This window comes from Ipomoea triloba, chromosome 1, assembly GCF_003576645.1.
Source record: "Ipomoea triloba cultivar NCNSP0323 chromosome 1, ASM357664v1".
Taxonomy (NCBI): Eukaryota; Viridiplantae; Streptophyta; class Magnoliopsida; order Solanales; family Convolvulaceae; genus Ipomoea; species Ipomoea triloba.
Window position 1 is genome coordinate 4,504,238 of NC_044916.1, and position 12,290 is coordinate 4,516,527.

Here is a 12,290-nt window from a genome sequence, read left to right on the forward strand (position 1 = left end):
GGGGGGGGGGGGGGGGGGGGGGGGGGGGCATGGGATTCTAATTCGATCCATGAAAATGAGGGAATTACAATTTTATCTTTCCAACCAAACGAAGGAATTTAGTTGTCTTCGGAATTAGGTGGGAATTAAGTGAGAATAGAATTGTGATTTCCTCCAACCAAACACCCTGTAAATGTGCAAACTACTATATTTACAATTGTAACTCAAAAATAAACTTTTGAAATTATAAAAGTAAACAACAAAAAACTTTAAATGTGCAAAATATGATTAGTAAGGTGCAAAATATAATTAGTAATCAAAAGTGCAACGCAAACCTTCTAAAAGTGCATAATATAATCACTATAAATACACAAATTTGCATGTCCGCACCTAATCACAAGTTCTTGTTTGATCCGTTACCTATATTTGTCTGTAAAAATAATAATAATGATAGTAACAACAACAACAATAATCCAAGACAAATTAGACATTACAAATATTGGTAAGATTTAATCCCTACACTTTAAGACGGCTAAACAAGCAAATAATTATGGCTATCCATTAGTAATTGTCTAACATTATCATCATACTAATAAACTAATTATTAAATCCATCTTAATATATAAAACTATATATGTACTAATGTACTAAGGGGCCCTTTATTTCACTCATTAATACTCAAAGCAATGATCTAGATATTTGTTTAATTTCCTAAACCATTGTTTAATTGGTTGATAATTAGAGGCGGCTATCATGCATGGAAACTGGCTTCTTTGTGTACGTAATATAATAATGATCAATCTAAGTATAATTACTATAAGATAGAAACAATTCCAGTCGAGTTGATATGTTTGTTGATATAGTAATACTAAAGTTTTATGTTTGAGTTCTTATAATAACAATTTATTGACTTTCTTGATTTGAGTCCTTATGTGCAATTCAATATTAACAGAATAACAGTTAGACTTTTCAGTAAATCAAAGTAATTAATATAAGACATATAATTACCAACAAGTTTGGAAAGTTACAGATACATAACATAAGAAATTAAAAATTTGGAGATATGCTTAGGTAGCTGTCGGACTCTTAGTTTGACAATGACAGAAATTATACACAGAAAAATAATAAAATTTATGGTCTACATCACTAATTTACACCCTGGTTTCAAACCACTTACACAACACATTTACTTGTAAGCGGTACGGTGTCTAAAAAGTTATAGGAAAGTGTTTTTTGCAGATTTTTTATTTAAATCATAATTACTGGTAACATCTCACTGATAAGAATTATAGAGTATAACTTAACAATATTATGCTTTTTATAGATAAAATATTTTTTTAAAAATTCGTGATTTAAATTATTTTTTATCTATAAAAAATGAACATTTCAAAATTTCTCACCATCGTCTAATAAACAAAAGAAATTTTAATTAAAATTTTTAAAAAATTCTAAAGAGAAATTAATAAAAGATGAGTTTGTTTAATCAAAGAATATTAGATAAAATGAGACAGAAATAATATATTTTATTTTCGACACTCCACTTCATCCCTAGTTCCTTTAAATGTTTAAATAAAATCGTAATTTGTAATGAGTTTCACCATCTTATATATCTATTAACTACTTAAAAATGACCATGCTTTACTACCAACTAATCAAATGAAGCCACATCAATATTAATTATAAAACTTTCTTAGTAGTAGCATTAATCAAACTCTCGAAGTCATTATATAATAATATCAATTATTGATATTCATGTATTCAACTTCGCATTATATGTGTATATAACTATATATATATATCCCCTTTTTCTAAATTAAAGCTTCAATTTTTACTTGAATTTCACTATCCGATCCGTTATATTTTATGAGATTGATCGAGTGCTGTTACATTTATTATAGTAGAAAGTCATTGGAACACTTTTATCTAGTTTATATATATCCATTATTTCTAAATACATACGTAGAAGGTCATGTACGTAGTTCAAACCACTAATAATAAGATATATATATAGTTACCCATTTTAATTAATGTGATTTTGTAGTTCAAACCATGAATAACTATCATAATCAATCCAGTAACAACAATTGAAATGCTCTAATTAAGATAATAAATAAGTTTAAGTCATTTTAACTGTCTAAAATACACAAGTAATAAAACTTGTCACAATAGACGATGCATGTAATATGTAATCTAACATATCTTCTAGCAACGACTATTGCCATAAACATTATGTTTACTGTCTCACCACATGATATAACACCTTATCCAACAACTTATACCAGTTGTAACTTGTTTATTAACATTTTATACATTGAAGTCCCTTATATATACATGTAAATAACCGACGCTTAACCTCACAACGCCAATTAAGTACACGTGTGCTAAGAAACGAGCAAATAGCAATTTTGGTCCCACGACTATTAGCAAAATGACAATTTTAGTCCACATGTTTAATTTCTACCAATTTTGTTTCCACGACTATTCTTTTAGTACTAATTTTGATCCCACGACTATTGTTATAGTGCCAAAATTCGTGGCATTGGTCACCCATCCGTTTAAAATATGCCGAAATTTCAAATTTTTAAAGGTTTTTTTTGTCCTTTTTAACTCAATATCTCAATTTGAGCATGAATAAAGAGATTTAAGCCCTAAGGTCGATCACAATTCACAATTCTTCTCCTCAAATTAAGGTAAAATGAGGAGGAAAACTGCAAATTTTGATTGATCTTAGGACTTAAATCCATTATTCATGTTCAAATTGAGATATTAAGTTGAAAATGACGAAAATACCCTTAAATATTTTAGATTTTTTTTCACGTTTTAAACGGATGGGTGACCAATATGATGAGTGAAAATTGGTACTAAAATAATAATCGTGGGACTAAAATTGGTAGAAATTAAACATGTGGACCAAAATTGGTATTTGCTCAAGAAACCTAGCTTTCTCTAACAACATTTAGAGTGCAATTTAAAAAAAAATAAAAAATATTTAGGTGATCTCAACTTTGCCGGGCTAATCCTACATTTACCGTGCAAATTAGCCTACTAGTCAAACCTTAATCTTCAACACTTTCTATCATCCTGAGCTTGATAATGCGACCTGAGCTTTTTTTTCCATTCATGTTTTCAGTGGGATATCAAGTTAGGCGATGAACCAATCCTTTCCCGTGTGAGTAATCCCCGCCTTATGACCCTAACTGGCAAAGGACCACAAGGAATTGAATTGAAGGAAGTAAATCAGTCAAGGTTATCTATAACTGACTGACTCAAATCAAAGGGACAAGGATTCAAACTCGTGACCTTGTGGTTACAAGCGTGAATTTCTTGTCATCTTGACTGGGATTACCTCCAATTTACCGTGCAAATTTATTTGGATGGATGGAGGAAGAGTGCCCAAATATAATATACTTATGTTGATACTTATTAATGGAATGATAACAAGCAATGAATTATCCAAATCTCCAATAATTAATGTCAAAGAAGTAGGAATGCGAGGTGGGTTTGTAGAGATAGTGATGACAGCCAATTCAAAAGAGTCCAAAGCATTTGGAACGGTCGGTCCCTACTTTAATTTGCGTGAAAATGTGAACTTCTTTTGAGAAAGATTCCTTTCGTTTCAAAGCTTTAGAAAGGTTTAATAATAGTAATAAGAAAGGATGATTATGTTAGTGGAGGAACAAGAAGCCAGCATTAATGGATTCCGCCATGATGATAAGCATTGCTGGGTTTGATTGGGACTTCTTGGGTGCTCTTATAGAAAAATTATAATTGCAAGTTAATATTTATTTTTAATTTATTGAATAATATTTATTATTATGTATTAACAGTTTATTTCTAGATAATATATTAACAAATTTAAATATATTAAAAATAAATATTTAATATATTAAAAACGAAACGTTTATATAGCAGTTCACTTTTTAAAATAATTTGCTCTCATATATCCAAGATGGCTATTGATACAAGAGATTCTATTATTATCTTTAAAGTGGTAGTGAATATTCTTGAATCTTTTATATTTTAATACGACTTCTTGATGTCTCCTTGTTTGATTGTGACCTTGACATTAGATTGCTTTTTATAATGATGTGATTTATTATGAAATAAATGCATTGCATGTACATGAAACTACCTTGTGCTCAGATGACATGTGGTGACTCTCTTATGTTTTAGTGAAGGTGATAGTGACTCTTTGTGGTTCAACAGGTCTTTGTGCTTCAACATGTTGAAAAAGTATAGATAAACATGAACAGATACTACAATGTAATAGAGTCAGTAGCATTGCCTAGGACACTACAGGTGCACCCTTGTAGTGTCTCTCTAGGTTTTTAACATTATTAATAGGCTCCAAAAAAAAAACTATAATTGCAAGAAAAATACTACTGACTCTGTTACCCAGAGTCCAGTTTATATTCATAACTACAACTACTTTCTCAATCTCCACCGAGCCACTTCATGCCATTAGAACACAAGGTTATTGACCCCACACAAGTTTTTTAATATGCAAAAACTATGAAAAAAAATCGCTAGTGTGGTTGTTCTCAGTAGGCAAAGGCTAGCCGACTTAAATCAAGAGTGTAAATAAATTGCTCTTACGGGGAGTTGAACTTGAAAGTTTATGGTTACCAAGCTAACTGTCTTATCAACTTTGTTACAATTGCCAATAAATATGATTGTTTTCTTTAATAAATAACTCTGAAATAAATTTTTGATTTTTTTTTTAACTTTAGTGTTGAACTATCAAACTTAAATTTTTTAAAATAAATACTTTAAAAAATGCAAGCCAACTTAATTTACAAATAAATAATGATTTATTTGTTATTTGGCCTACCCGTATTGTCCACTACCCTTTAGTCGAGATTAGAGTTGTAACAGTTTTCATCTATATATTATTATTGTTGCATTTAAATTCTAGCCTATGATTATTGGACTATCATCTACTTACTTTATCACCACCTATATCTACTTATCTTAACATCAATGTATCACTACTATTATTCATACGAGCTATATGTTCACCACTATGACTATATTTCATATTTTATGTTTTTTACTCTAGATATAAACATCAGTGTGTCACTACTATTATTTATCACCACCTATATCTACTTATTTTAACATCATTGTATCACTACTATTATTCATACGATCTATATATTTTATAAATGACAATAGATAGACACTTTTCAATTTAATCATTTTCAAATTTGAATTAATTAGAATTTTAAAAGTACCCAAACATCTTTTCAAAAAAAAAAAGTACCCAAACATAAATGAGTATTACCCGTACTCATTCTAAACCGATTTAACACTATCCATATAGTACTCAAAATCACCTTAAAACTTATTTAATGCATGCACATACATATATTCTCGTACATTCACACAATTGAGTATCGGACATTAGATGTTCACAACTACCCGAACTCATTTCAAACTCGACTATAAAATATCCAAAACCATCATATTATGATTTAAGTAGCCAATATCATTTTACTCATTGTCATACGTGGATATTATTCATAGCATCTGAATTTAAAACCTAAAATGTAACACTCAAAATTTTAAATATTTTAACCGGCCAACGCACATTAATATCATATTTCACGAACCTTAACAAAAGAAAAAATCGAGTCTCTGTTCATAGTTACTTTCTCAACCTACTGAAGCACAAACTAAAGCTCAAACCCACTTCCATCATCCATATGGAAGTGTTAATCGAGACACCGGATGCCACTAGACCAGAAGGTCTTGGCAACTAACTTTGTATTTCTTCATTTAAAAAATAATATGAAAAATATATGCCGACAAACACGTTTAGATATGCATGGCCAGCCGCAGAAATTATTGTTTCATTTCCTTTTTGAAATTCTGTTCCGATAGTTCATAATCAGATATTTAATTACTTCAATGTTGCGTCATATGTTTGAATATATTTTCTCAAGATATTGAAGTATAAAAAGCAAGAGACGATATCCTAACTAAGATTTGAACATGTAACATCTCATTTAAAAGAGCCACTTATATAACTTGATCACAAAATTTTTAATGAAAAAGTATTGATAAAAATTAAACTTGTACTCTGTAACTTTTAAGTATGAAAAACATATTTCACTCCCTCACTAATTCATTTCAAATTGTTGTTAAATATTAAATATATGTTAATTTTACGTGCGGTTCACCCTAATGCCTCGTTTTCCGAGTGACGTTTATGAAAGGCCATCTTTCAATCATGCATATATATATACTCCGTTATTGCTACTAATTAAAAATTCAAAGAAAAAAAAACAAGGAGAAAATATCACGTCACTTTGTCGTCAGGGAAGCATAGAATGAAATTGATATTGTATCGTTTATTGCATGCAATCAGTAATCTACAGGCATACAATTAATATTAAATTATCCATTATTGGATATAAATTTAAAAAATTAATGCTTGTCACCACCCGATCTCTAATTATAATACTACCTATATTCGATCAAGTTCGAATCATTCATTTTGTGATGGAAAAATGATGACCACACATTAGTGATAATAACTTGAGAAAAAAAAAAAGAAATTTAATTAAATTGCATAATTTTAAACAATTCAAATACCTAATTACACTTCTTGACTTAGATGACACAAATACATTTTTATGTGTAGTTTAGTGACTAATTTAAACCATTATTTTTTCGTCAAATTAGTAGTATTGTACTATCAAACATAACCATAAATTCGCAATCACTGCTTGAATGTATGCACTGAATATGCAGCTTGTAAGACGGTATCAATCAAAAGTATGTTGGTATGTAAAATTGCATTCGAAATTTTCTAATATAAGAATTATATTTCACTCATCACTCAGCTACTCTTTCCAAACATATTCTCTGATAGATGTTTGATTATTCATTTGTGGGATTATTTGTCGAATTTCAATTCGATCATTCACATTTATTCACTCGAAACAACTGCAAAAAAGTGCAAGAATAAATGGTCTCTATAAAAGACTGTGACTATACTATAATAATATTCCCCACCACCAAAATTTGATACAATAATTAAATATACACAATAAATCAATAATCATTGTACCTTTCGATCAGCCGTCATCCATATATGCTAAATAGTCAACTGATTTAATTGATTCTGTACTTTCCCAGTTGGATCATTCAACAAGCTACATAGGATTCAAGAATTCAAGAATTGCTTGTCTTTGTCTATCTAGCTAGCAACATATACCACCATGCAATTATCCCTTTTGGTTTTTGCCTATAAATCCCCCTTCCATGCACGCACCATTTACCACAAAACCTAAATTCATTTCAATATTCAATTCCAACTTTCATGGCACCCAAACTCCTTTGCTACTTGCTCTTCATGCTCTTGGGAGCTTGGAGCTCTTGGCCCGCGGCTTCCTCTCGTGTAATCGCCGACGACGAGCAGTCAATGAGGGCTCGACATGAGCTCTGGATGGCCCGCCACGGAAAAGTTTACAGTGATGCTGGTGAAAAAGACCAGCGATTTAAAATATTTAATGAGAACCTGAAACGCATCGAGACGTTTAATGCCCGAGGTGATAAGGGGTACAGACTTGGAGTTAATAAGTTTGCAGACTTAACTAACGACGAGTTCCGTATGGCACATACCGGTGGTTATAAGAGGGTGCAAACCAAAGCCACGTCGACCTCTTCAAGGGGAAAACATTTTAGGTACGAGAATGTGACGGCGGTGGGCACTGTGTTGGACTGGAGGAAGAAAGGTGCCGTGACGCCTGTCAAGGATCAACGCGACTGTGGTACGATATCAATTTCAGTTGTCTTGTGTTGTTTATTTCGTGTACGTACATACTTTTATAGCTACATAACAATTTATAAGTTCCTTTTCAAATAAAAAAAAAAAACAATTTATAAGTTAATTCACGTTTCTAAAGTGGAGAAAATAATCCTACCATTTTTTGACTTGTCGTACTTTGATTCCTCTGCATGTCGGGCTATCATCACTAAAGTTGATTAATGAATATACTGAGATGGTGTTTGGTTGGGACTTTCACCCCCTATTATGAGTTTTTGATACTATATTTGTTTGTCTACTTTTGTTATCTTATTATTAGAATTAAATCTTTTGTAATTACAAAACTAAATATTATTTTATTCATTTACTTTTGAATAATTATAACTATGGTCCACAGAGCACCAATCATTACTGCTTGTGTGGACTATGATTGTGGATCATACTATCAAATAATGTATATTCAATATACAAATAATGTACTTTTAGCATATTAAAATATAGTACATTATATTCAAAAAAAGTATATTATTTGAGTACATAAAGTACATTATTTTGTATAATGCACATTCAGTACACGAATAATGTATTTTTAATATATTAAATGTACTTTTTGTTATTGATCCGGCACTATGTGGACTGTGTTCCATATTGCCACACATGATTATGGTCCACCATATAATAATTGTTGTTGTAATTTGTGGGTTATTATATAGGTTGTTGCTGGGCATTTTCGGCGGTGGCAGCGGTGGAGGGCCTGACCCAGATAAAAACTGGCAAGCTGGTGTCTCTGTCGGAGCAAGAGCTCGTGGACTGCGACGTCGCCGGCGAAGACATGGGCTGCGAAGGAGGCCTGATGGAGAACGCCTTCGGTTTCATCATCCACAACAAAGGCCTCACCACCGAGACCAACTACCCCTACACCGCCCAGGACGGCGTCTGCAGCGCCAAGAAAGCGGCCGTCGCCGCCGCCGCCAAGATCTCCGGCTACGAGAAAGTCCCGGCCGACGACGAGAAGGCGCTTTTGCAGGCCGTCGCGAGCCAGCCGGTGTCCGTGGCCATCAACGGCGCCGCATTCGACTTCCAGTTCTACCAGGAAGGTGTCTTCGACGGGGACTGCCAACCCTACCTCAACCACGCCGTCACGGCGATTGGATATGGGACCGCCGGCGATGGATCCAAGTATTGGCTCATAAAGAATTCATGGGGTAACAGTTGGGGCGAAAGTGGATATATGAGAATTACAAGGGACTATGCTCAAAAAGAAGGGCTTTGTGGACTTGCTAGGGATGCTTCTTATCCCTTTCTCTAAAATAACCAAAACAGGAATTACTCAGTACACTCTATTCATATAGTCACTACAATAGACAGGTCGATAATAGAAGAAAAAGAATTATGACAAATTAAGTGTATATATATGGTGGCCTGGGTGAAATATAGTTTGAAGTGTGTATATAATTTTCTTAAGATTAAGCAAGATACTTTAGTTTTAGGATGAGCCAAATTAAAGTTTATAGATATGCATAAGGGCTAGCTAGTTATTAGGAAATTTGCTTGGCTTGATTTTTTGGAGGATTATATTGTCTCCAATCTGTCTGCCTGTATGTATGTATTGTCAATGTCATAAAGGGTATATAAATAAACAGGAGGAAAAGTAAAATGAATTGTAAAATCCTTGTGGTTTCATTTTGTGAATATATAAAAATAATTGTGAATATATTTTTGTTTCATCTTTTTTATTAATTTATTTCGACCTTGTTTTAAATTTTATAAATCTCCCATACCAGTCGACTTGGGATTCAATCATGTGACCTAGTTGAACTACGTACCATAGCTAACCGACTCAAATAAGGGAGTCAAATTTAAACCTTATGATTACATACCAAATGAATTCTCCAATCAACTCAGGTAGGTTGTTACGTTCCGTTTTATCCTTTTAATTTTAATTTCTCCTTCAGCATGCAAATTATATAATTTAGAGTGCATTAAAAATATACAAACTTATGTTTTTATTTCATCATACCCTAAAAATTAAACATGTTTTTTAATTTTCTGCCGCTAACAACATCTCAAAAGCCAACTTCTTACATATACACTTTGATAATAATACATATAACAATAGTGCATTATATCGTTCGTTGTCTTTAATCCTTAGGATATGATGGATATTGTTATTTTGGACCAAAAGACCCACACATATTTTTAACATGAGTTGTCACTGCTGGAAATTATGGTTTTTCCGATCTCATTTCAGACCACTTAAAAATATGGTCGCAAAAAGTGACATTTTTCATTTTCCCGTGGGGTTATGGTGGTCGGAATTTCCGACCACTTTTACTAAGTAGTCGCAAATTCCGACCACTTTTTACAAAATGGTCGGAAACGTTTCGGTAAATTCATTTATTTTAATTAAAGAATATTTCCAACCACCCTGGTGGTCGGAAATTCCGACCACCAAGTAAAGGTGATCGGAAATGTCTTCGACTGTTTAAATTGTTTAAACTGATCTTATTTTCCGCCCATCTTTGTGGTTGGTATTTCCGACCACTCTTAAAGGTGGTCGGAAATCATTTATTTATTTATTTATTTTTGAGTTCAGATTTTAACTTGCATTTCTTCAGCCGACCACCAAGTATGTTGACATGTTATGATGTTTAATATAAACAACTAAATTAGCCTAGTGTAACAACCAATTCACTATTCTTGTTATGAAAATAAGACCGTGTCAACCTTTCCATGTAGATATATGAAATCATTTTCTAACTTCAACTGCTTAAAACATTTATTCTTGTTAGGACTCTACAATTCTAGTTCTATTGAGAATCATAATTCTATTTAGTTTCATAATCCCACGTAATGTATTGTTATAAGGAATATACCGGGGCTTACCGACTCATGCATACCGACTCATGCATACTGAGCCCAAATTGGATCCAACTATATGTATATGGAGAATCATTTTTCAATCGCTTCTGACATCTCGAGAGTACTCACCGGACCCGACCTGAAACTTAGGCTCATTATCAGCTTAGGGAAGATGAGGGAGCATGTTCCGTTCAGGTCTTCAACTCCTTACAACCTTTATATATATATGTGTGTGTGTGTGTGTGAGTGTTTGGCAAATGAATGTTAGTTGATAGCTAATAGAGTAGAATACGATATATGGATCGAATACTCTTTATTAAGGATTAGGTCGGGTACACTACAAAATACACTAAGAGAATCCGGTCAACGTGACAGTGGGTCAGGGATGCAGGCTAGTCGTCGTAATAGACCGGGGAGTATAACCCGAGTATACAGGCCAAGGAATTATGCCTATCAATAGCTAATTAGTTTAGCTGATAGCTAATAGCTTATTGTGTTACTTGATTTGACTAGCTGATTATATATTAGCTAGTTATAAAAATGCGTTTAGTAATTAACTGTTTACTATTAATTGGTTGCATGTAAAATGACTAATAATGACTTTATTATTGTTGTTGTTATTACTAGTATTTTCACCCGTGCGTTGCACGGAATGAATTTGTTATAATATTTTAAGAAATATTTGAATTGATATACAATTATATAAATTATAACATCAAATATGAGTATGAATAAGTGTATAAATGCAATTATAGTATGAGTCTTCCTTGCATGCAACAAATATCACAAAAATTCAGTGTTCTAAAATAAGTGTATAAATGCAATAGGTAGATAATTTACATTATTGCATCATATTCATTAATTTAATTACTTGTCGGTTAGTTATTGCAAGATCTTGAGGTACACTTATATTTTGATATTCAGTAAGTATAACTATATTAGATAAAAAATTTACATGGGAGTAATGGGATAATCAGTTGAGTAATTGTTGGTTGACCGTAGAGCGTTGTGTTGGAGGAAGAAGATGATATATAGTGAAGATGATATTGCCCTTCACTATATATCATCTTCTTCCTTCAACACGTTGATATTCTCTGGACAAATAACTGTTGGAAAAAAATTAGCATAAAATGGCATTTTTCTGGCAATATTGTGGTACAAATATATGTGGGGTCCACTTTCGATTTGGGTCGGGTCAAAGTGGATTCGTGTTCTTCGTAGTTAGACGAAAAGATTGATATATTGTACGCTCAAAACTGATAATGGGTGAATGAGAAATTGGTTCTCAAATTTGACCCATTTGAGTTAGAAAAATATAGAAAAAAACCTTTCAAGTAACTTTTGTCCCACATTGGTTTGAGAAGTGGTTTGCACCACTACTTATACAAGAATTTTTCTAAGGCTTATTGAATTGTATAGCAAAGAGGCTCTCTCTCGCACGCAAGGGGGGAGGGGGTGCAAATGAAATCCCAAAATGAACTTAAAAATGCTTGACTCGTGCGCTGACACCTGTATACACGAATGTCGTTCAGAAAATTGGTTGGCCTTGCAGGTTGAATTATGCCAAATTTTTATATTTTGTACAATATTAAGCACCATACCATAATACAAGTTAAAACTGAGGATATTGTTTTTATTAATAGTATAGATTGCATTGCAGATAAATATATATACT

The 12,290-nt window shown here is 32.4% G+C and overlaps 1 protein-coding gene across 1 annotated transcript; it reads left to right on the forward strand.

Annotated features, from left to right (window-relative positions):
• The first annotated feature begins 7,248 nt into the window (after positions 1–7,248).
• On the forward strand, positions 7,249–9,467 carry LOC116014168 (senescence-specific cysteine protease SAG39-like). The gene is made up of 2 exons (XM_031254173.1): positions 7,249–7,757; positions 8,467–9,467. The coding sequence occupies exons 1-2, from the start codon at positions 7,307–7,309 to the stop codon at positions 9,060–9,062; spliced, it is 1,047 nt and encodes a 348-aa protein (XP_031110033.1). The 5' UTR covers positions 7,249–7,306; the 3' UTR covers positions 9,063–9,467.
• The last annotated feature ends 2,823 nt before the right edge of the window (positions 9,468–12,290 follow it).